The sequence below is a fragment of the Schistocerca serialis genome, chromosome 12 (assembly GCF_023864345.2).
Source record: "Schistocerca serialis cubense isolate TAMUIC-IGC-003099 chromosome 12, iqSchSeri2.2, whole genome shotgun sequence".
Lineage (NCBI taxonomy): Eukaryota > Metazoa > Arthropoda > Insecta > Orthoptera > Acrididae > Schistocerca > Schistocerca serialis.
Window position 1 is genome coordinate 11,756,350 of NC_064649.1, and position 24,474 is coordinate 11,780,823.

Below are 24,474 nucleotides of genomic sequence, written 5' to 3' on the forward strand. Positions count from 1 at the left end.
TGGCAGGTGGCAGCCGGCACCCAGCTGGTGGTGGAGATCAGCTACGAGGGCGAGCTGTGGAACGACATGTACGGCTTCTACCGCAGCTACTACGTCGAGGACGGCGTCACCAAGTGAGTACAGAGGCCGCCGCAACAAGAAACAGCTCGCTAGTCTCTAGCCTTGGTAACGCCGACAGTTTGGCGAAGAATTCCGTCCACAAGATTCTTGAAGCATGTCACTGACTGATGATTAGATCCTGTAGAGAGTGGGGGCCCTTGTGCTAGTGGACAGTGCCCTGTTCTGAGGCGGATCTTGGTACTTCATCCCACCTGAGGAATGCTTGTCTTCAAGGAACCGCAACTTCCAGTCTGTCACTCCTAGTCACTCCCACACTCGGAATTCCGTGGATCTCTGACACATCAGCGAAACGGCAACGAGATTCTTCAGGGTATTTGCCCACATTGTAAATGTGTAAAATTATCCGCCGTTTCGGCCTCTGTTGCGAATGGTCTTCCTCAGGGTATTTTGTTAACTGTTGAATAAGGGAAACTTATATTTCTAATACAATGGTGGAAGAGGCTGTTCTCGTATTCTATAGGGTGTTCAGAATCAGTTGGAGGGGGCTTAAGAGGCCCTTAAGGGCCATACACAAGCACTGACCAACCATCCAACCAACCGACGGACCGACAAATTGGATGTGTCTAGGGATTTCAGGCGGGTAGGATTATCCATCAGTCGATGCCTTCGCCCAACAAATTGTGCCGTGCCTACTGCCGTCTTGCCAACCGCCCAACAAAAGTTCGTCTTTTGTCACTTCTCTCGGTATTAGATGTGAAACGTCCCCTTTGAAAAATTAGTGAATTACTGTGCTGGTAAACCCCTTACGTTATTTGATTTTCAAACACCTGAGCAAAACTGAACGTACTCAGACATTTCTCTCTTTACTTATTCTGATCATCACTAAACTGACACAACATTTTTAGCGCAATGCAATCTGACTTTCAATAATCCCTACAAAAGAATGGCCCCGATTAACAATAACCTATACGTTTCACGAATCACTTACCTCACAAAAATCTTCGTTACTCGAACCACTGCAATACAGCGAGCGCCACTACTGCCAGCTAAATAAAAGATTCAAACTACTGAAGGCACTAACTACTGATAGGCTTAGCAAATGAAAGATTCTAATAGAGAACAAACAATGTATTTACCTTAAGTGTTCAAAAGTCGTAATATATATACTATATACAGGGTGTAACCTAACGTTACCGCTGGATATATTTCGTAAGCCACATCAAATACTGATGAACCGATTCCACAGACCGAACGTGAGGAGAGGGGCTAGTGTAATTGTTTAATACAAACCATACAAAAATCAACAGAAGTATGTTTTTTAACACAAACCTACGTTTTTTTTAATGGAACCACGTAAGTTTTGTTAGCACATCTGAGCATATAAACAAATACGTAATCAGTGCCGTTTGTTGCCTTGTAAAATGTTAATTACATCCGGAGATATTGTAACCTAAAGTTGACACTTGAAACCTCCGGCCGGCCGCGGTGGTCTAGCGGTTCTAGGCGCTCAGTCAGGAACCGCGCGACTGCTACGGTTGCAGGTTCGAATCCTGCCTCGGGCATGGATGTGTGTGATGTCCTTAGGTTAGTTAGGTTTAAGTAGTTCTAAGTTCTAGGGGTCTGATGGCCACAGATGTTGAGTCCCATAGTGCTCAGAGCCATTTTGAACTTGAAACCTCCGACGTTCAGTTGCGTGTTGTAACAAACACGGGCCACGGTCGGCGAGCAGCATCTGCAGGGACATGTTTACGATGACGACCGTGTTTACGAGTGTGGCTGTAGTGCACTGTTGTGGTTTGGTCCAGCTGTCGCAGTGTCCGCATGTAGCGCTTGCTGCTATAGTTATTCTGCATTCGTCTCCGCACGCAGACCAACTGTAGCACACCGTGTTACCAGACGTCTGTGATATTGTAGTGTTGTAGGAACTGTGACCATGGTGTATTCGAGCTCTGAAAAGGCGGAGATGATACTCCTCTATGGCGAGTGTCGACGAAATGCAGCTGAAGCCTGCAGGGTGTATGCAGAACGGTACCCGGACAGAGAGCATCCAACGTGCCGCACATTGGAAAACATCTACCGCCAGCTGTATGCAACAGGTATGGTCGTAGCACGCAAACGGGTCCGTAACAGGCCCGTCACAGGAGAAGCGGGTGCAGTTGGTGTGTTAGCTGCTGTTGCCATGAACCCACACATGAGTGAGTACACGGGACATTGCGAGAGCCGGTGGACTGAGGCAAAGTAGTGTCATGCGCATACTGCATCGTCACCGTTTTCACCCGTTTCATGTGTCGCTCCATCAGCAATTACATCGTGATGACTTTAATCATCGAGTGCAATTCTGTCAATGGGCATTAACAGAGAATACGTTGCAGTTCTACCTGTTTACCGATGAAGCGGGTTTCACAAACCACGGGGCAGTGAATCTACGGAACATGCATTACTGGTCCGTGGACAATCCTCGCTGGCTCAGATAGGTAGAGCGACAGCGACCATGGACTGTAAATGTATGGTGCGGAATCATTGGCGACCACCTCATTGGTCCTCACTTCATTGCAGGGGCCCAAACAGCTGCAACATACATCGCGTTTCTACAGAATGATCTGCCAACGTTGCTCGAAAATGTCCCACTGGAAACGAGTCGACGTATGTGGTATCAGCATGATGGTGCACCTGCTCATTCCGCAATTAACACTAGGCTGACCCTTGACAGGATGTTCGACGGGCGTTTCATAGGACGTGGAGGACGCATAAATTGGCCAGCCCGTTCTACTGATCTTACACCTCTGGACCTCTTTCTGTGGGGTACGTTAAAGGAGAATGTGTACCGTGATGTGCCTACAACCCCAGAGGATATGAAACAACGTATTGTGGCAGCCTGCGGCGACATTACACCAGATGTACTGCGGCGTGTACAACATTCATTACGCCAGAGATTGCAATTGTGTGCAGCAAATGATGGCCACCACATTGAACATCTATTGGCCTGACATGTCGGGACACACTCTATTGCACTCCGTAATTGAAAACGGAAACCACGTGTGTACGTGTACCTCACCCCTCATGGTAATGTACATGTGCGCCAGTGAAAAAGACCAATAAAATGGTGTTAGCATGTGGACGTAATGTGCTGTTCCAGTCTCTTCTGTACCTAAGGTCCATCACCGTTCCTTTTGGATCCCTACGTAATTCGGTGCTCTCCGATACACACGATCGAACAGCGGAGGAGTGGTACTCAAGCGTCAACTTCAGGTTACAATATCTCCGGATGTAATTAACATTTTACATTGCAACAAATGGCACTGATTACGTATTTGTTTATATGTTCAGATGTGCTAACAAAACTAACGGGGTTCCATTTCAAAAAACGTAGGTTTGTGTTAAAAAACATACTTCCGTGCATTTTTTTATGGTTTGTATTAACCAATTACACTAGCCCCTCTCCTCACGTTCGGTCTGTGGAATCGATTCGTCACTATTTGATGTGGTTTACGAAATATATCTAGCGGTAATGTTAGGTGACTCACCCTGTATATACTATATATATGTCAGAATTCTTAAATGCTTTGAATTTACGTGTAGTAATGAACAGCTTATTGTCAAAATCATCATGTCGGCGATTCACATATCGGTCATTGTTACTTCTTTTCGGCGGTTCCATCTCAAAATTCGGTGCACCTTGCCAATTTATTTCATAATTTCCGAAATGCCCTGTGTTATTATTTTGTGGCTGTTCCGGATTTCTAAGTCCCTATTCCCGTATTGGAGTGCGAGTCTCCTCTGAAATATGTAATTCTTGTATTACTTGTGCCAACTGATCTTGTACTTCACGGATTCCTCTTTTGTACTGTGTATTGATTTGATTTTGATTTTGTTTGAATTTTCTAATTTGTTCATACTCTTCAGTGTCAGTGAAGGCTACAGGTATTGTGTCATTCAGATCATCATCTGCCTTTGTAGATAAGTTAGTGAACTGATCTGAAAGTTCGGCTACTTTCTCCGACAGTGAACTTATTTCCTCAGTGTGTTTTTCTGAACCAAGTTTCAGTGTGTCCATTTGTGTTGAAATCGCATCTACTGTGTCCTTTAAGTTTTCCTTAGTTTTTGCAAGTCGCGTAACCGAATCGATGGATGCAACTGAGTCAATTTTAACTTGCAAGGTGTCATGATTTTCGCGAACAATAGTTTGCAGTCCTTTTATGGCTGCTTCGTGATCTGCAATGCATTTTCATGACGCGAAAAAATAGGTTGGAAATGCTCACAAATTTATGTTTTTACGTCATTACAGACTTTTTGACGTTTCGATGAGATTTTAAGTAACTCAGCAGTTAAACCTTCACGTGTTTATTCAAGCGTTTGTTCTATTGAGTCTAACTTTTGAAGCTGTTGCTGTGTTTGTCTCTGATTTTGTTCCATTGTTGTGTCTAACTTTTGAAGATTTTGTTCCATTGTGACTAACTTTTGAAGATTTTGTTCCATTGTGACTAACTTTTGAAGATTTTGTTCCATTGTGTGTAACTTTTGAAGCTTTTGTCCCATTTGTTGCATTAATTATCATAACAATGCACTTGTGTCTGAAACGTGTTCCGCAGTGCTATTCGGCAGTGCATTTGAAGCGGCAATATTTGCATTTCGAAAAGCAGAAAATGTGTCTTGACTTATTTGAGAAAACAGTGAGGACGCAAAACCTGAGTCTACAGTATTTGCAAGATTGTGTCCTGTCAGTTCGGAATCCTGAGGCGAGCTGTTGCTGACCGATCGATCTATAATGCTTCCCTGTTCACTAATTGTTTCACTGCCTACACCATTATTTGCTGCCCGCTTCATTTCCCTATGCACAGTTACCAAATTACTACGTTGACTGTCTGTTAATTCATTACACAGCGGTGCTGGCATGCTACGCTCGTCGTCAGTATTATTTCTCAGTTTACTTTGGAGCCTAATGTTACGTTTTTCACACGCCATAATTATCACGTATTTCACACAACAAGAAAAGCACAATTTGAAGAGCAAAAACAAGAAAACACATTAGCATAGCAATGAAAATAATATCTCGTTAATTGCAAGCGCAGCTGCGAAATACTTGGTGCAAATCTACATGCATGCCACAACTGTTTTACTGTACAACAATGAAAAACTGCAACTACAAAGAAGATTCTCTCTACAATTACGCGCTAGCAATAAACAATAGCTACAATAATTACACAAACTACAAGAAAAATCAGAAGATTCCAGTGAGGTATCCTCGGCTATGGGTCGACATATGAAACGTCCCCTTTGAAAAATTAGTGAATTACTGTGCTGGTAAACCCCTTACCTTATTTGATTTTCAAACACCTGAGCAAAACTGAACGTACTCAGACATTTCTCTCGTTACTTATTGTGATCATCACTAAACTGACACACAATATTTTTAGCGCAACGCAATCTGACTTTCAATAATCCCTACAAAAGAATGGCCCTGACTAACAATAACCTATACCTTTCATGAATCACTTACAAAAATCTTCGTTACTCGAACTACTGCAATACAGCGAGCGCCAATACTGTCAGCTAAATGAAAGATCCAAACTACAGAAGGCACTAACTACTGACAGGCATAGTTAGCAAATGAAAGATTTTGATAGGGAACAAACAATGTATTTACCTTAATAATGTTCAAAAGTCATAATATTTATGTATCAGTTCATGACATCCAGTCTTACAAATTTACTCTCTCTGATGGACACACGTCCAGATCATCCGCTCTCAAAACTCCGCCATCTCACTTCCCCACATCCACCACTGCTGGCGGCTCACCTCCAACTGCGCAACGCTATGCGCTGTTCACATCCAACTGCGTTACCAACATAAAAACCTAAACAGCCTACTTACAGATGCTGTTCTCATAGACATGACAGGATGCGAGGTGGACGAAACCTTAAGGACAAAGTTTCTGGAGAAATTTATAAAGACTCCAGATGTTTGTCGGACACGTCGTGCGAGGAATATAAGAATCAAACAATGGAAACTACAAGCAGGAATATGAACAATGTAGGAAGAGATAGGTTGCTATTTACCATAAAGAAGGTACGTCAAGTTGCAGACATGCACTATTAAAAGACACTCACGTCTACATCTACATCTACATCGATACTCCGCAAGCCACCTGACGGTGTGTGTCGGTGGCCACCTTGGATACCTTTATCGGTTCTCTCATCTGTTCCAGTCTCGTATTGTTCGTGGAAAGAAAGACTGTCGGTATGCCTCTGTGTGGGCTCTAATCTCTCTAATTTTATCCTATTGGCCTCTTAGTGAGATATACGTAGGAGGGAGCTATATACTGCTTGACACCTCGGTGAAGATATGTTCTCGAAACTTCAACAAAAGCCCGTAGCGAACTACTGAGCGTCTCTGTTGCAGAGTCTTCCACTGGAGTTTATCTATCATCTCCGTAACGCTTTCGCGATTATTAAATGATCTTGTAGCGAAGCGTGCTGCTCTCCGTTGGATCTTCTCTATCTCTTCAATCAGTCCTATCTGTTACGGATCCCACACTGGTGAGCGGTGTTCAAGCTTTAGAGCTCGTCAGCAAAGAGAGACAATCACACAACATTCACACACACACACACACACGTACACACAAACAAGCACGCCTCACGCACACACGACCACCAACTCTAGCATCTAGCGCCGGTAATCTATCTTTTTCCTACATTGAGGAGTATAAAAATACAGATACAAGAAAAGAAGCACTTTTTTCATTTTTAATGAATCCATAATGGTTTCGTGTGGCACGTAGATAGCGTACAAGTTCGTCGAGCTGCTGTATTTATGATTCTAAGTCTTATTTCCGATATTTATGGGAAAAACCGAAATATTGACATTCAAAGGACGCTAATTCATAAGATATGCTTGATTTATTGTTCTAAATTTTAAAAAGGTTCTGCCTGTATCCAGCCGTCTGCTATGAAGAGCAAAATGTGAGATTCTTTTTCTCAGTTCTAACATTTGCTAAACGCTTCATTTATTTTGTATCTGTTGTTGTATTTATTACATTACAATGCACTAGCACCATGTGTGGTCTTCCTTCCTAGAATCTGAAATGAGTTTCTTAAACTCACAGGTCATCTTTCTTGCTGCACACATGCATAAATTAATAACGTTTACGTGATTATCTGCTATTTTATTTACTTTTATTTACCGTGATTTTATTTCCTCAGTCAGCTACAAATCTCGTTGCAGGTTTCAGGAACCATTTTCGTTAATAATTGTGGGGATACAACAGCAGTGAATTTGATATCCTTTAAACTTCTGCCAGTCGCTAGAAATCACCATCTAGCTAACAGCTTCTCCATGCGGTCTACAGCCTCTCTCATGACTACACTCCTGGAAATGAAAAAAAGAACACATTGACACCGGTGTGTCAGACCCACCATACTTGCTCCGGACACTGCGAGAGGGCTGTACAAGCAATGATCACACGCACGGCACAGCGGACACACCAGGAACCGCGGTGTTGGCCGTCGAATGGCGCTAGCTGCGCAGCATTTGTGCACCGCCGCCGTCAGTGTCAGCCAGTTTGCCGTGGCATACGGAGCTCCATCGCAGTCTTTAACACTGGTAGCATGCCGCGACAGTGTGGACGTGAACCGTATGTGCAGTTGACGGATATTGAGCGAGGGCGTATAGTGGGCATGCGGGAGGCCGGGTGGACATACCGCCGAATTGCTCAACACGTGGGGCGTGAGGTCTCCACAGTACATCGATGTTGTCGACGGTGGTCGGCGGAAGGTGCACGTGCCCGTCGACCTGGGACCGGACCGCAGCGACGCACGGATGCACGCCAAGACCGTAGGATCCTACGCAGTGCCGTAGGGGACCGCACTGCCACTTCCCAGCAAATTAGGGACACTGTTGCTCCTGGGGTATCGGCGAGGACCATTCGCAACCGTCTTCATGAAACTGGGCTACGGTCCCGCACACCGTTAGGCCGTCTTCCACTCACGCACGAACATCGTGCAGCCCGCCTCCAGTGGTGTCGCGACAGGCGTCAATGGAGGGACGAATGGAGACGTGTCGCCTTCAGCGATGAGAGTCGCTTCTGCCTTGGTGCCAATGATGGTCGTATGCGTGTTTGGCGCCGTGCAGGTGAGCGCCACAATCAGGACTGCATACGACCGAGGCACACAGGGCCAACACCCGGCATCATGGTGTGGGGAGCGATCTCCTACACTGGCCGTACACCACTGGTGATCGTCGAGGGGACACTGTTAGTGCACGGTACATCCAAACCGTCATCGAAGCCATCGTTCTACCATTCCTAGACCGGCAAGGGAACTTGCTGTTCCAACAGGACAATGCGCGTCCGCATGTATCCCGTGCCACCCAACGTGCTCTAGAAGGTGTAAGTCAACTACCCTGGCCAGCAAGATCTCCGGATCTGTCCCCCATTGAGCATGTTTGGGACTGGATGAAGCGTCGTCTCACGCGGTCTGCACGTCCAGCACGAACGCTGGTCCAACTGAGGCGCCAGGTGGAAATGGCATGGCAAGCCGTTCCACAGGACTACATCCAGCATCTCTACGATCGTCTCCATGGGAGAATAGCAGCCTGCATTGCTGCGAAAGGTGGATATACACTGTACTAGTGCCGACATTGTGCATGCTGTGTCTATGTGCCTGTGGTTCTGTCAGTGTGATCATGTGATGTATCTGACCCCAGGAATGTGTCAATAAAGTTTCCCCTTCCTGGGACAATGAATTCACGGTGTTCTTATTTCAATTTCCAGGAGTGTATATTCAATTTCATTAATAATGGTTTGATTGTGTTCAGCAGCTCCGAAATGCGTGATAAATCCTTTATTAGACAGTTACGAAAAACAGTGGCTCGCGGCTGCTTAAGTAACAGAACGTGCGTGAATTTCTTCCCTCGCATTAGCAGTCTCTTTGCCAACACCTTTCTGTCTCTCTTTTTCTCCGTTTCTGTGTAAAATCAGGCAGCACCTCGTAAATCGTAAACACAACAACAGGGCTGTAATCGCTGTGTGAAGTCGGTCGGGACGGGTGTGGGCTGACACGAAATTAGTCGGTTGGTCGGTCGGTTGGTTCATTGGTCTGTCGGTCGGCTGACAAATTGGTGCCTGTGTAGGGCCCATTATTGGTGTTAGCCTTATTTCTTGCCATTGATAGAAACAGACGTCTTTGATTGGCATTTGCTTTACTTCTTGCCACTGGTAGATATAGACAAAAGAGAAACGGGCGACAACTGTGACGTAGCGCTGTTTGCTTGCTGCCTGTTTCGTCGGCTGAGGCGTGTATTCTACCTTCGGCCGCTGTGGTTTTCCGCTCGCCAACGTGTGTTATGTGCGTGTGTTATGTGTGTGTTGCTTCACATGAGCTACCCTCCTGTAGCGCTATTACTGCCGGTGGTAACCCAGACGCAGCAAGTCTGCACCCGCCATCTGTAATCACGTCGGCGGGTCCCCTGGCTGTTTCTAACGCCTCTCTAATCTTCCTGCTCAAGGTAAGTGGCTGTTTTTCTGGTACGCGCAATTCGTGAAATGTTATCTGCCTGCAGCTGTCACCCTCGTGTTCCGCCACTGCTGACTTCGTGTGTCACTTTGACGAGTATATATTTCATGTTTCCGATGTCTGTGTGCTAATCAGTCGCCCCATCTCGCCTGTATACAGTAGTCCACGCTCGCGGCTGATTTCGTAAACTCCAGCAGCATGTAACTTGTCGGCTGCATATTTCTTTGAGCAGAGGACATGTTTTTATTTCATTACTGCCTCGGAAAATAGCTCTAATACCTGCTCAGAGGAGAATTTTGCACTCTCGCTCTATTACCCCGTGTAATAGCGCGGTGTTTTGTTTCTGTTCTTCGCTATTGCTTTCATCCTTTCTCGCCGTTGGTTTGTCAGTCATCTTTATCTCATAACCATTGCCTCCGAAGATGAACCTGAGATTTTGTAGCTGGGAAGAGTGGTACACGGTGAAACAAAAATTACATTTTTGATTATTTTGTAGAAATCACTTCTTACAGAATAAAATATTTTTTAGAAAGAACAATTTATTTGCCAACATTTTGGAGTGAAACAAAAATGATTTGGCAGCTAATTAATAAATGAACCTGTAATTTTTGAAATATGCTGCAAATGTTTTACTATGTACTCTGTATAATACACAGTTAAACAGTTACGATTTTTGCTTTATTAATGCTTGAATAGATTAGATCACAAAGGAAACATTAATACAGTGTTAAATATAAATACAAGCATTAATCGAAAATACGTTTTGCTCTGTGAAAATCAAGTCTACGAAAACTGACATAGTGTTTTTCAGCCATAGACAACGCACAATCATTGCAGTGTCCATACGTGACACACAACAGAGTCTTCTGCTTAAGGGAATGCAAAACCTCTTTTTATTTTAGTTTTTTGGAAGGTACGAGACCACATATTCATCACTACCACGGATCAGGACTTAAAGTATGAAAACACATCAATTGGAAATTATAACAAAATATAATCGCCAATCACACAACATCCCAGTTCAAATAAAAAAAAAATCTTTTGATGAACTGCACTCTGATTGATCAGATGAGACATATTTATCGCCTTGTCCATCACCTCCGCTTGAAGCCCTTTTCCTTTCACGTTTCTGAGTTATCTTCGTGTTGCTTTCTTCTCATTTCTTTTCTCATTTTCTTCTAACTTCACCCTTTTCCTCAAATTTTTTTCTGCAGTCGCCTTCTCAGGTGTTTAAGACAATATGATGTTTCTCTGTTTTGAGTGTCCATTTGTTTTTATGAGAGGATCTTTTGGGAAATCACGAAACTCCTTCAGTGAGACATATGCTTCAACATTTTGCATATCACCTTTCTACGTGTTTGGAGGGCACACACATCTCTCTGATTCCAGTGGTTCTGCTGGGTTAGGCGCACCATCAGAATTTAGAGAGTGGTCTGAAACTAAAGACATAGGAAAATCCGACTCATCGAAAATGTTAACATGAAATAGGTTAATTCCACATTTTCTAAAACCATTAGTTCCATTTGTAAGTGCCACTGTTTTAAGGAAACCTTCACTAGCACATTCTCTAACTTTATAAACTGTCATAGGGCTTTTTTGATGTGTTTATCTAATGAGTTTTTCAATTTAGTGTATAAGGGTCTTAAGCTGCCCTTCTGAAATCTCCCTCCCTCTCTCTCTTGATCCTTGTTTGCTGTATTGGTACATTTTGTTGCATTTGGGGTCTAGATGTGTGTGGACAACACTGCGTTGATGATGGAGTTGTTTACCGAATAGAGGGTGGTCAGAAACTGTGAGTAAAGCTTGTAAGGGTTAAACTTTTGTATTTGTGGGAATCTACAGCCTCCAGATGCTTAAGAAACGTGAACATGGTTCGTGGTAGGTTGTAATGCGATGTCTGTTTAATCGTGCGATTAGCCAGTTTGGAGTTCAAATGGTTCTGAGCACTATGGGACTTAACTGCTGAGGTCATCAGTCCCCTAGAACTTAGAACTATTTAAACATAACTAACCTAAGGACATCACACACATCCATGCCCGAGGCAGGATTCGAACCTGCGACCGTAGCGGTCTCGCTGTTCCAGACTGTAGCGCCTAGAACCGTTCGGTCGCTCCGGCCGGCTCCAGTTTGGAGTAAGCGTCTTTGTAAAACACGTTTGTAACATTTGTATTTCATGTCATTTTCACATCACTGTTAATTACAAGTAAAAAGTAGCCATAATCCTTCATTTTACGAAAGGATCCTGACTGCAGTGACATTTTTTAAGATCGTAGTCTGTATTTTGCTCTATGTGTAACAACATGGTAATTAGCTAATCGCTCGATTAAATAAAGATCGCATTACAACTTGCTACGGACCATGTTTCCGTTTGTTGAGCTTGTAAGGGTGTTGCAGGATAGGTTGCGCTGAGAAATAAGAAAGAAATTCGATACTTTTGCCGATTCTGAGCATTTTATCATTGAAGTTAGCCAATAAGACTGTTGCACACACAAATTCAAGCGGCCCGCCAAATGCAATTAATGTCAGTTCCTCTCGTGACATGGAAGATAGAGTTCAAGGCCACTCAGCCTTTGGCTTGGGTTCGGTTCTTACTACCGTCTCAAGTCCAATTCCTGTAATGCACTCTTGTTCGGCTCCAGGAAACAAAACGAAGAACACATTTGGGACGCCTTCTCTGGAGGGCATTTGAATTCGCGCAGCGGCCTGATTGTCCAGTTTCAATTGGAAATGGCGTAACGTATCGAGATTTTTGTTAACAGTTATTTCTCAGCACAACCTACCCTGCAACACCCTTAAATTTCTATTGGCAGTTTCTGACCACCCTGTATATCTGCAGAACTTCAGTACGCCATGTAGATGGAAGTGAATCAAATGATTTTTGTAAGTAATGAAGACTGTATACACATTACACTTTGTCATCCACTGCTTGCTCTAGTAAAACAGAATATGTGTCCAGATGACCTTTAACAACTCGAGATTTCTTCGCTAAGACTCTCTGGTCATATGCTCCCAAAGTGATTTGCATCAAATTTCAGTATATATAATTTTGTTTGAATCTGATGTGATCTCATAATACATTTTGCATAAGCATGTGATAGGCCAGTATTTATGCGAGTCTGTTGGGTCTCCTTCTGTTGCTAAAAGGCATGTTAGAACCTTATGGGGCGTTTTGGTCCAATAAGTGGTTGTTGAATAAAGGTGCCGGGTTACACAGTGAAGTACGTGTGTTGAAGCGTTTGTGCCAGCAATTCTACATGTGGGGTTGGATCCGGTGCTTTCCAATTTAACGCTGATATTACTGGGACAGTGACGTCTACCATAATGATGGTGCTAATCGTCCATTTCTTTTGCATGTCTTGTTCTCTCCTCCTCACTGTTAAACTGGATGCTATTTGGCTCGCTCTGCAGGGTAGCCGCCTCGTCTGGCTCCCCCCATTGGAGGTTCGAGTCCTCCCTCGGGCATGTGTGTGTGTGTGTTTGTGTGCGTACATATGTGTGTGTGTGTGTGGTCCTCCGCGTAAGTTAGCTTAAGTTAGATTAAGTAGTGTGTAACCCTAGGGGGCAGATGATCACAGCAGTTTGGTCCCATAGGAACTTACCACAAATTTCCAAAATTTCCAATTTGTATCATAGCTCATTTGTTATGTACCATTATAACTATAATTATAATAATAATTAGTATTATTATGTACTGCTCCTGAACTATACTTATAATATTTGTAATTCAATAAGGATGTCTCGTTAGATGTAAGAGAGGGTCTGTATGCCAGGTGAAGTAAATGAACTAATAAATAAATTAAATAAATCTGTACTTTGACTAGGCAGTCATTCCTAAAGTCTCTCCTTGTTGATGGCATGTATAAAATACAGTGTACGAATTAATGAGAGACAGAAGCAGAGAAGCTGTGCAATGTAAACAGAGTGAGGTTGAGGCAGGGCAGGAGTACAACAGCTAACTATATGAATAAAACGTTCTCGGTTTTCCAGCTGCGTCAGTTCGAATAAAATGCTCGAGCTTTCGATGGCCATCGAAAAAACCGAGAATGCTTTATGCATGTATGCTGCTACGAAAGACTCCGAGGACACACAGCTAACTATATGTGTACACTTCTGCCCACAGGTGGCTCAGCACAATACAGTTCCCGCCGACATACACCTGGCGCCTCTTCCCCTTCTATGATGAGCCAGTGAGTAGGGGATAGATGTGGCAGAAGTACAACAACTAATTTCTTGTGTGTTTTTTGCCACCAGGTGACTCTGCAGGATTCGTTTCCGCCCGATGTACTGGCACGCTTTCCTCTGCAACGCCGAACCAGTGAGTGTGGGGTAGATGGGGCAGAAGTTCAACAACTAATTTGTGGTGTGTGCTTCTGTCGCCAGGTGGCTCGGGACAACGCAGTTCCAGCCGACATACGCCCGGCGCGCTTTCCCCTGCTACGACGAGCCAGCCATCAAGGCGCCTTTCGCCTTCAGTTTCAGCGTCCCCTCCAGCTACAATGTGCTCTTCAACACCCGGTTGAATTCTACCATGTAAGTCCAGATGTCTAACGCCCCTATTTGGCTTTCACACATTTTCACTTAGAATCGGCACCAAATGATGTGTGTCCATGTGGTAGACACAGGTACAAAATACATTTCTGTTCTGGAAACAGCATGGGAATTGAACCGCAAATCAAGCATGGAATGAATAACAAACATCAGTATAAAATACATAAACTGTTAATACTCAACTTGTACGCTGAAGATCTACATGTGTTGCAATGGTCGGCCGGTGTGGCCGAGCGGTTCTAGCCGCTTAAGTCAGGAACCGCGCGACCGCTACAATCGCAGGTTCGAATCCTGCCTCGGGCGTGGATGTGTGTGATGTCCTTAGGTTAGTTAGGTTTAAGTAGTTCTAAGTTCTCAGATGTTGAGTCCCATAGTGCTCAGAGCCATTTGAACCATTTTTTTGTGTTGCAATGTAAAATTGTTTCCCTAGTGATGTCCTTTACATGCACAATTGTAAATCTCTGTACAAGAGTTCTTTTGCGCCTGACTAGAGGTTACGTTCCACGAAGCTGACAGTCCTAGCCGCGAGTTGACGTATCTGTGGAGAGGTAAGCAGTGAATAGCAATGTACGTCACTGAAGTGCAAAGTATCTCCACTGGAATCGCTGTAGAGTACACTGGATGGGACCTGAAGATTAAATGGGGAGTATCTGGCGATTAACTGCAAAATGAAAAATTTAAAAACTCGAATTAAAATTCGCGGTGAAATGATATCAATGATAAGGCACACTGATGTCATTGCTGTCCACAGAGAAACTGCACAAGAATTACTGGATCTTCTAACGATATCACCACTTGCAAAGTAGGTTAGCACTCAGATTAATAATGTTGCTCACGCAGCATATGTTGGCTTTATCGGGCAACAACAAAGTTATTGACAGTGGATGGTATCGTCAGAACGGAAATGGTGAAGTCACTGTAAAAAACTCATTAATTCTGGCACTTATCTTGAATGGATTCCCACGTAAATCTCGTCGAAGTTGTTATGGCTCATCTTGTTGATTCTAGGGTGATTCCACTTTGACTGCTAGAAGGTCCAGATCTGTATTTTAGCAATATTTGAAGACCTAACAAATGCGTTTTTCAGGAAATTCTTAATGATCTAACAATCCCAGATCAGAACAATGGTATGGTAGAAATAGTTTTTGACTTGGTGTTCACGATCCACATTTTTATTAAACTTCTTGTAAATTCACATATACTTCTTCTTAATTGTCACATCATCAAGAAAGTTTTTGTATCAGTCTCCATATATTTAATTTCCACTTTAACCAAACCCAAGACTTGACCTTTTACAAAGCGAAATAACAACTTAACTTCTGCAAAGTGAAACAAAGACTTCTCTGTGCGCATTCGCACCAAAACGGTTACAAGTAAGTCAAAGATTATGACAATCTCACAGAAATGAATACACAAAAGAACCATACCACTGTAATATATCGATACATCGGAGTACCTATACATTAATAAAACCAAATGTGAATATTGTCACAAAAATATGTCTGTTACTTCGCAGATAAGCAGTACATTATTGGTATCGAGAACTGGTGTTGGGGTGCCGTAATGGTCACGTAAATAAAGAATCATTACAATCTGTTGAATGGAATGAACAGTCTAATGAGTGCATAATACGGACTGAGAGTAAATCGAAGCTAGACGAAAGTAATGGCCAAGAGAAGTCTACCAGCATCGAACATCGGTCTTAATTTGGGGAAGAAGTTTCTGAGAATGTACATTTGGAGCACACCATTGTATGGCAGTGAGATGCGGACTGTGGGAAAACCACAAAAGAAGAGAAACGAAGCATTTGAGATGTGGTGCTACAGATGACTGTTGAAAATTTGGTGGACTGATGAGATAAGGAATGAGGAGGTTGTCCACAGAATCGGAGAGAAAAGTACGATGGTGAGTCAAATGAAAACCTTAAATTTGTAATAACAAATCGAAATTTCGCGCCGTTATCCAGTAACTTGGTAAGCGTGCTACAAACAGCGTGCAGAATGGTCTCTAGGTGGCAGCATAGTGCAGATGCACTCATACCGTCGCAGTATCAGTATAAAGATGGCCGCCCCACTTGCGACTTGCACCAGGGAAGAACAGCGTTCTGTTATTCGGTATTTGCATAGTGGAGGTGTGAAACCTATTGAAATTCATCGACGAATGGAGGTTCAGTACAGTGATGCATGTCTGTCACAGCAGCAAGTCTACAATGGAGTAGGAAGTTCGCAAACGGTGTGACTTCAGTGGAGGATTCTCCTCGTCCAGGTCAGGCACAACGAGTTGTGACTCCACAGAACATTGCAGCAGTTGAAGCCATAGTGAAGGAAAACCGCCGAGTGACATTGCAGCATGTTTACACATTAGTCTTGTCAGCACACTATATTGTGCATGATGTGCTCCTATTTCATAAAGTGTCTGCAAGATGGCTGCCACGGCAGCTGACTCCTGAAATGAGAGAACGACGTGTTGATGCTTGTGGAGAACTTCTTCGGCGCTTTGAACGAGAAGGTGATGGCTTCGTTGCAAGAATCGTTACTGGTGACGAAACCTGGGTTCACTTCCAACAACCGGAAACGAAGAGAGCGAGCAAGGAACGGCGCCATTCCTCATCACCAAATAATTTCCATATGTCTGAACCACGCAAAGACGCAATGGGAGGAACGAAGTTCCGTTCTGATGAAGAGGTACGCCACGCGGTGCATGAGTGGTTGCGCGGACTACCAAAAGAATTTTTTTCTAAAGAAATTTATGCACTTTGTAGGCTCTGGAGGACTTGCATTGAGCGTGGGGGAGATTATGTTGAAAAGTGATACAGCTTTGTATCACTTGTGCATAATCAATAATATTTTTAAAAAATATTTAAGGTTTTCATTAGACTCACCCTCGTAATATATGGAAAACACTGACAAGAAGACGGGAGGCGAGGCTAGGACATCTATTAAGACACCATGGAATAACTGTAGAGGGAGCTTGTACTGGAAAACAGACTGAAACACATCCAGCAAATAAAAAAGGATAGTGCTACTCTGAGATTAAGAGGTTGGCACAGGAGAGCAATTCATGGCGGGCTGCATCAAATCAGAAGACTGATGACTTTTTTTAAAAAAAAAGAAAGAAAAAAAACTGCAGTTTCCGCTGCAGCACCCTGGTAGCGCTAGGGCCTCGCGCCACTTGATGTTGGACGACGCTCGATGCAGTATCGACCACTGGTGGACAGCCACTGCACCCGTACTGCCAGCTTCAGATCAACGACGATGACGACCCCCTGTGTGGCACTGATTGTGCAATATCACAGAAAGTAGCACTTAAGAACAGAAGACAGTTTGTAGACGAAGTAACAATTTGGATGCTATCTACTTCCCTGACTGAGGTGGCCCAGTACTTCTACCAGTGAGCGAACTGGATCCAGGGAATGGAGGCTTTGGCTGTTTGGTCGTTTCACCTGGATGCCCGTCCTCAATTAGTAGATTGTACTTAATGCAGAATTGCCTAGAATCCAGAAGGCACTGGAACGGAAGAGGCTTCAATTTCGTCTTATCATTATTCTGGGGCCTCAGTTTTACTTTTAATTTTTAATTTTAGTTTTCTTGGACGATCATGTTTGTGACAACTCATGATGGTGCATAATGTGTCAGTATGCTCACAAATAAGATATATTTTCTCTGTGGGAACATGACTACATGCTGATCATTTAAATAACAGATTTTTTTGTTTTAATCTTAATTTACAACAAAATTCGATAAAAGTAACCCAACAATGTACATACTATCACTGAAAAATTTATCCTTGGAACAGAACAGTTCGTATAATAGTGTCAGTTTTTTTTCAAACTTTATCTGCCACACCATTAATTATTGAAGTCAAATATTTTATGGTTGCATGGTTTGGTACTTTCTGGCTGTAAGATTAAAGTGGAAGATAATGTGGTTTCTTGTGTCATATTTATGAATACTACTGCTGAAGGATTGTTAAAAACAAATGTGATAGAAGAGTATATGGAATGTGGGGCTGTTGTTAGTAATCCTAGATCTTTAAACAGTCGCCTAGATCAAATTCGAGGATGGACATCGGATATTACATTTACAGCATATTTCTGTGCAGTGAATACATTGTGTCTATGTGTGGAATTGCCCCATTTTCCTTACGACATCAGTCAATGGAAGTATGAAAAGTGAACTAATTTTGTAATACTTTCATTACCGAAATCAGCAATTCCTTGTACAGCAAATGTTGCTGAACTCAAGCATTTGAGATGATCTGTAATGTATGATTTTCAATTCAAGTTCTGATGAAGAATTTTGAATGCTTAGTTTTACATATTTTCTTTTGAGCCTGATGTGTTTTTACTACTGATGCTATAGGTTGCCTTGTACGCAATCGAATGAACTAGGTTTGTTATGAGCAGTATATATTTCTCTGTGTCACTGTAACATGGAATGTCATTTCTAAATAGCAAGAATGGGGATGGACCCAGAAGTGACCCCTGTGGAGCACCAATACTAATTGTCCCCATTAAGAAGAAGATTCATCATGATAACTATATGTGCCATCTAATATTGCCCTGTGCATCCAGTCAGTTGAATATATAGTGAAACTCTCATCATTATACCTCAAAAGCCTTAAACTTCAAGTTTGTAGAAAAGAACGTTGTTATTTTCACTCAAATGCGTCAAACGGCTCAGAAAATATATTTCTAGGTGAAATCTTATCACTCAGGTGTTTTGATAGATGGTCTGTGAAATGGTGGATGACATGTTCTAGAATACCAACTGTGACAGACCCAGAACCTTACTGTTGTATATGCACTCAGTTATTCCTTTTGCAAAGGAATTTGATTGTAAAATGTGGCCATAATTATTAATATCTGAAAATTTTGTATTCTTGCTGCTCTGCAGTCTGTTAGTATTTGTTAAAAGGTATCTTCCTGTGAGCCATGAGATGCATGTGAAATATTTAACTGCCAGCACAGTATGTGGGCACAGAACCCACAGACAGTGCCCTCTGACACAAAGAACAAACAAGCAGATGTATACATATTGGTATCTATAACACAATAGCGTTTGTATACAGCAGTGTAGAATTATTAGGTTACTTAAATTTGTGATAACAGTAACAACACTTAACAGTCAATAACCATTCAAACTATCACAGAAATTACAGCAATTACAAAGTCAAGATTGACGAGGTTTCTCCAAAACCCACAAGGCTGTATGAGGATGCTTCATTCGCAACTATCGGTTTCACGTCAGTGGAGGCCTAGGCCTGACTCATTCAGCAGTTATGCTTTGTACATTCTGACAAGGATCTTTTGGATGTACTCAATTTTGATATGGCAGTGTACCAATGTGATTTAATTCTTAACTCCCTGAAAGCTGGGACTCCATAATTGTCCATGTACATTGTTGTTGTTGTTGTTGTCTTCTGTTCTGAGACTGGTTTGATGCAGCTCTCCATGCTACTCTATCCTGTGCAAGCTTCTTCATCTCCCAGTACCTACTGCAACCTACATCCTTCTGAATCTGCTTAGTGTATTCATCTCTTGGTCTCCCTCTACGATTTTTACGCTCCACGGTGCCCTCCAATACTAAATTGGTGATCCCTTGATGCCTCAGGACATGTCCTACCAACCGATCCCTTCTTCTAGTCAAGTTGCGCCACAAACTCCTCATCTCCCCAATTCTATTCAATACCTCCTCATTAGTTATGTGATCTACCGTCTATACTTCAGCGTTGTTCTGTAGCACCACATTTCAAAAACTATTGTGTTCTTTTCCGAACTATTTATCGTCCATGTTTCACTTCCACTCATGGCTACACTCCATACAAATACTTTCAGAAACGACTTCCTGACACTTAAATCTATACTCGATGTTAACAAATTTCTCTTCTTCAGAAACGCTTTCCTTGACATTGCCAGCATACATTTTATATCCTCTCTACTTCGACCATCATCAGTTATTTTGCTCCCCAAATAGCAAAACTCCTTTACTACTTTAAGTGTCTCATTCCCTAATCTATTTCCCTCAGCATCATCCGAGTTAACTCGACTACATTCCATTATCCTCATTATGCAGATATAACTGTTGTGAGTACTTGTCAACTTTTTTTTAATGCAAGTACTTTGGTTCTGCACTTCTACCATTTCAAAAATTTCACTCGGTGATTTGTATCCGTGACAGATAAACGTGAAGATATGTCTACACTAATGTGAAACTGGCAGTTGCGAATAAAGCACCTCATCATTCTTGACTTTTTAATTCTTGTGATTTTTGTGATCATTTGAATGGTTATTGAGCATTGAGTGTTGGTGTCGTTATTCACAATGTCTGAGCTGCGGCTGCCGTCACCAGTAAGTTGTTTGTACTTAAACATTATTTATGTCCACATCAAAGTATGTATGTGTCAGTTATACAATCTCGATTATGTCAAAGTTGCTGTGTGTGCAGAAAACAAAGAGCGCCATGAATATTTAGAATATAAATATAGCTATGTGTATGTGATCCTGATAGCATCCAACATCTGTCACATCTCACAGTACACAGGCGGCACTTTGGACTTCTTCCAGCCGTCAAATGAGAAACGGTCACACTGCCTCGTCAGGACACTACTGTCACGGAACGGAAGGTGGTGGATATGTTAGAATGTTAATGTTCGTGAATCCAGTCCCTCCGCATTTGATGCTCATTTAAGAGAGTGCAAGCATTCTAGTAATGATATCACTGAAAACATCATCATTTGTTACAAGGCATGACAAGGTAGATTATTGAACATCCTAGAAGAAATAGAGATAAAACTCATGTGACCAGACACGGTAATGACGTCCTTAATGAAAGGCAGAGTTACGAAATAAGCTGTGTATACGGAACTCAAACAGTACGTTAACCGAATAGGTTCAAATTACAGTTTTCGCCGGTTAAATGCATGTAAAACTAGTTAAATTTGACAATATATGTTGGATCATTTCTAGATCTAGATTCGAGTTGACAACCTCCTTATATGATCGCCTCAGACTTTTTGCATTATGTCCGACTTGCTCAATGTGTTATTCGTGACAGTTAACATCAGTTCTGTTTGTACAGGGTGTTTCAAAATTACACCGACGAATTTCAGGGGGATGCAGAAGATGTCTTGAGGAACAAAATGAGGATAGGAACCCGTGTCCAGAACCAAAGGTACAGAGCGTCAAAGTTACAGCCGCCGACGCCTGTAAATGCATCTACTCGTATGTAGAGGGTGATTCCGTGTTGATGCTACAAACTTTCAGCGATGATGGAGAAGCATAAATTTACTAATTTGAGGTAAGGATCTTTGCTCTTAAAACGAACGAGTCGAAACTTACAAGGGAAAGTCGTTATGATATCTGTGGCAGTGGAACACATGTGCCGGTACTGTAGTTGCTAAGAATGTAGGGTATTCAACTTTCAGAGGTGATAGTATGGACCAAGACAAGGAAAAATGTGCAGTAAACTTGGGCCCTGAAAAGAATACCTCAGCGGCTCTGCGCACTTGTTCATCTTCGCTACTGAGAAACACACGCTTCCTCTGTTGAACAAGTGCTCAGAGCTCGTAAGGTATGCATTATAAGGCCCATGTATACCAGACTTTTTTCTTGTTTTGGGCCATACTATCACCTTCGAAAGTTGCCTACCTTTTAATCTTAACAACAGTACCAGTACATGCCAGAGGTATCGAAACGACTTTCGCTTATAACCTTCTAGCCAGTTATTTCCGAAGCCCGGCCTTTACCGCAGATCGATACTTTTATCCTTGTTCATCGTCCTTGAAAAGCTGTAACGCCATTAGCGAGTCATTCTGGATATAGGAGGATATACAGGGTGGTCCATTGATAGTGACCGGGTCAAAAATCTCACGAAATAAGCATCAAACAAAAAAACTACAAAGAACGAAACTTGTCTAGCTTGAAGGGGGAAACCAGATGGCGGTATGGTTGGCCCGCTAGATGGCGCTGCCATAGGTCAAACGGATATCAACTGCGTTTTTAAAAATAGGAACACCCATCTTTTATTACATATTCGTGTAGTACGTAAACAAATATGAATGTTTTAGTTGGACCACCTCTTTCGCTCTGTGATAGATGGCGCTGTAATGGTCACAAACATATGGCTCACAATTCTAGACGAACAGTCGCTAACAGGTAGGTTTTTTAAATTAAAATACAAAACGTAGGTACGTTTGAACATTTTATTTCGGTTGTTCCAATGTGATACATGTACCTTTGCGAACTTATCATTTCTGAGAACGCTTGCTGATACAGCGTGATTACCTGTAAATACCATATTAATGCAATAAATGCTCAAAATGATGTCCGTCAACCTCAATGCATTTGGCAATACGTGTAACGAAATTCCTCTCAACAGCGAGTAGTTCGCCTTCCGTAATGTTCACACATGCATTGACAATGCGCTGACGCATTTTGTCAGGCGTTGTCGGGGGATCACGATAGCAAATATCCTTCAACATTCCCCCAGAAAGAAATACGGGGACGTCAGATCTGGTGAACGTGCGGATCATGGTATGGTGCTTAGACGACCAATCCACCTGTCATGAAATATGATATTCGATACCGCTTCAACCGCACGCGAGCTGTGTGCCGGACATCCATCATGTTGGAAGTACATCGCCATTCTGTCATGCAGTGAAACACCTTGTAGTAAAATCGGTAGAACATTACGTAGGAAATCAGCATAGATTGCACCATTTATATTACCATCGATACAATGGGGTCTCTCCCCGATGTTATTCAATCTGTATATTGAGCAAGCAGTAAAGGAAACAAAAGAAAAATTCGGAGTAGGTATTAAAATTCATGGAGAAGAAGTAAAAACTTTGAGGTTCGCCGATGACATTGTAATTCTGTCAGAGACAGCAAAGGACTTGGAAGAGCAGTTGAACGGAATGGACAGTGTCTTGAAAGGAGGATATAAGATGAACATCAACAAAAGCAAAACGAGGATAATGGAATGTAGTCAAATTAAATCGGGTGATGCTGAGGGAATTAGATTAGGAAATGAGACACTTAAAGTAGTAAAGTAAAGGAGTTTTGCTATTTGGGGAGCAAAATAACTGATGGTGGTCGAAGTAGAGAGGATATAAAATGTAGACTGGCAATGGCAAGGAAATCGTTTCTGAAGAAGAGAAATTTGTTAACGTCGAGTATAGATTTAAGTGTCAGGAAGTCGTTTCTGAAAGTATTTGTATAGAGTGTAGCCATGTATGGAAGTGAAACATAGACGATAACTAGTTTGGACAAGGAGAGAATAGAAGCTTTCGAAATGTGGTGCTACAGAAGAATGCTGAAGATAAGGTGGGTAGATCACGTAACTAATGAGGAGGTATTGAATAGGATTGGGGAGAAGAGAAGTTTGTGGCACAACTTGAGTAGAAGAAGCGATCGGTTGGTAGGACATGTTTTGAGGCATCAAGGAATCACAAATTTAGCATTGGAGGGCAGCGTGGAGGGTAAAAATCGTAGAGGGAGACCAAGAGATGAATACACTAAGCAGATTCAGAAGGATGTAGGTTGCAGTAGGTACTGGGAGATGAAGAAGCTTGCACAGGATAGAGTAGCATGGAGAGCTGCATCAAACCAGTCTCAGGACTGAAGACCACAACAACAACAACAACAATGGGGCCAATTATCCTTCCTCCCATAATACCGTCGCATACATTAACCCGCCAAGGTCGCCGATGTTCCACTTGTCGCAGCCATCGTGGATTTTCCGTTGCCCAATAGTGCATATTATGCCGGTTTACGTTACCGCTGTTGGTGAATACCAATTTGTCGCCAAATAGAACGCGTGCAAAAAAGCTGTCATCGTCCCGTAATTTGTCTAGTGCCCAGTTGCAGAACAGTACACGATATTCAAAGTCGTCGCCATGCAATTCCTGGTGCATAGAAATATGGTACGGGTGCAATCGATGTTGATGTAGCATTCGCAACACCGTCGTTTTTGAGATTCCCGATTCTCGCGCAACTTGTCTGTTACGGATGTGCGGATTAGCCGCAACAGCAGATAAAACACCTACTTGGGCATCATCATTTGTTGCAGGTCGTGGTTGATGTTTCACACGTGGCTGAACACTTCCTGTTTCCTTAAATAACGTAACGTTGGGTGATGTAGTCCAAGATACCTAGCAGCATGCATAGCACACGTCCGTTGGGCATTTTGACCACAATAGCCATACATCAATACGACATCGACCTTTTCCGCAATTGGTAAACGGTCCATTTTAACACGGGTAATGTATCACGAAGCAAATACCGTCAGCACTGGCGGAATGTTCCGTTATACCTCGTACTTATACGTTTGTGACTATTACAGCGCCATCTATCACA

General features: G+C 42.6%; 1 protein-coding gene across 1 annotated transcript in view; it reads left to right on the forward strand.

Annotated features, from left to right (window-relative positions):
- The window catches only part of LOC126428348 (aminopeptidase N-like), a 173,594-nt gene that overhangs the window by 67,565 nt on the left and 81,555 nt on the right, over positions 1–24,474 (forward strand). The window contains exons 4-5 of the mRNA XM_050090280.1: positions 7–113; positions 13,950–14,099. Of these exons, the coding sequence (XP_049946237.1) occupies positions 7–113; positions 13,950–14,099 (257 nt within the window). The remainder of the gene's footprint in view (positions 1–6; positions 114–13,949; positions 14,100–24,474) is intronic.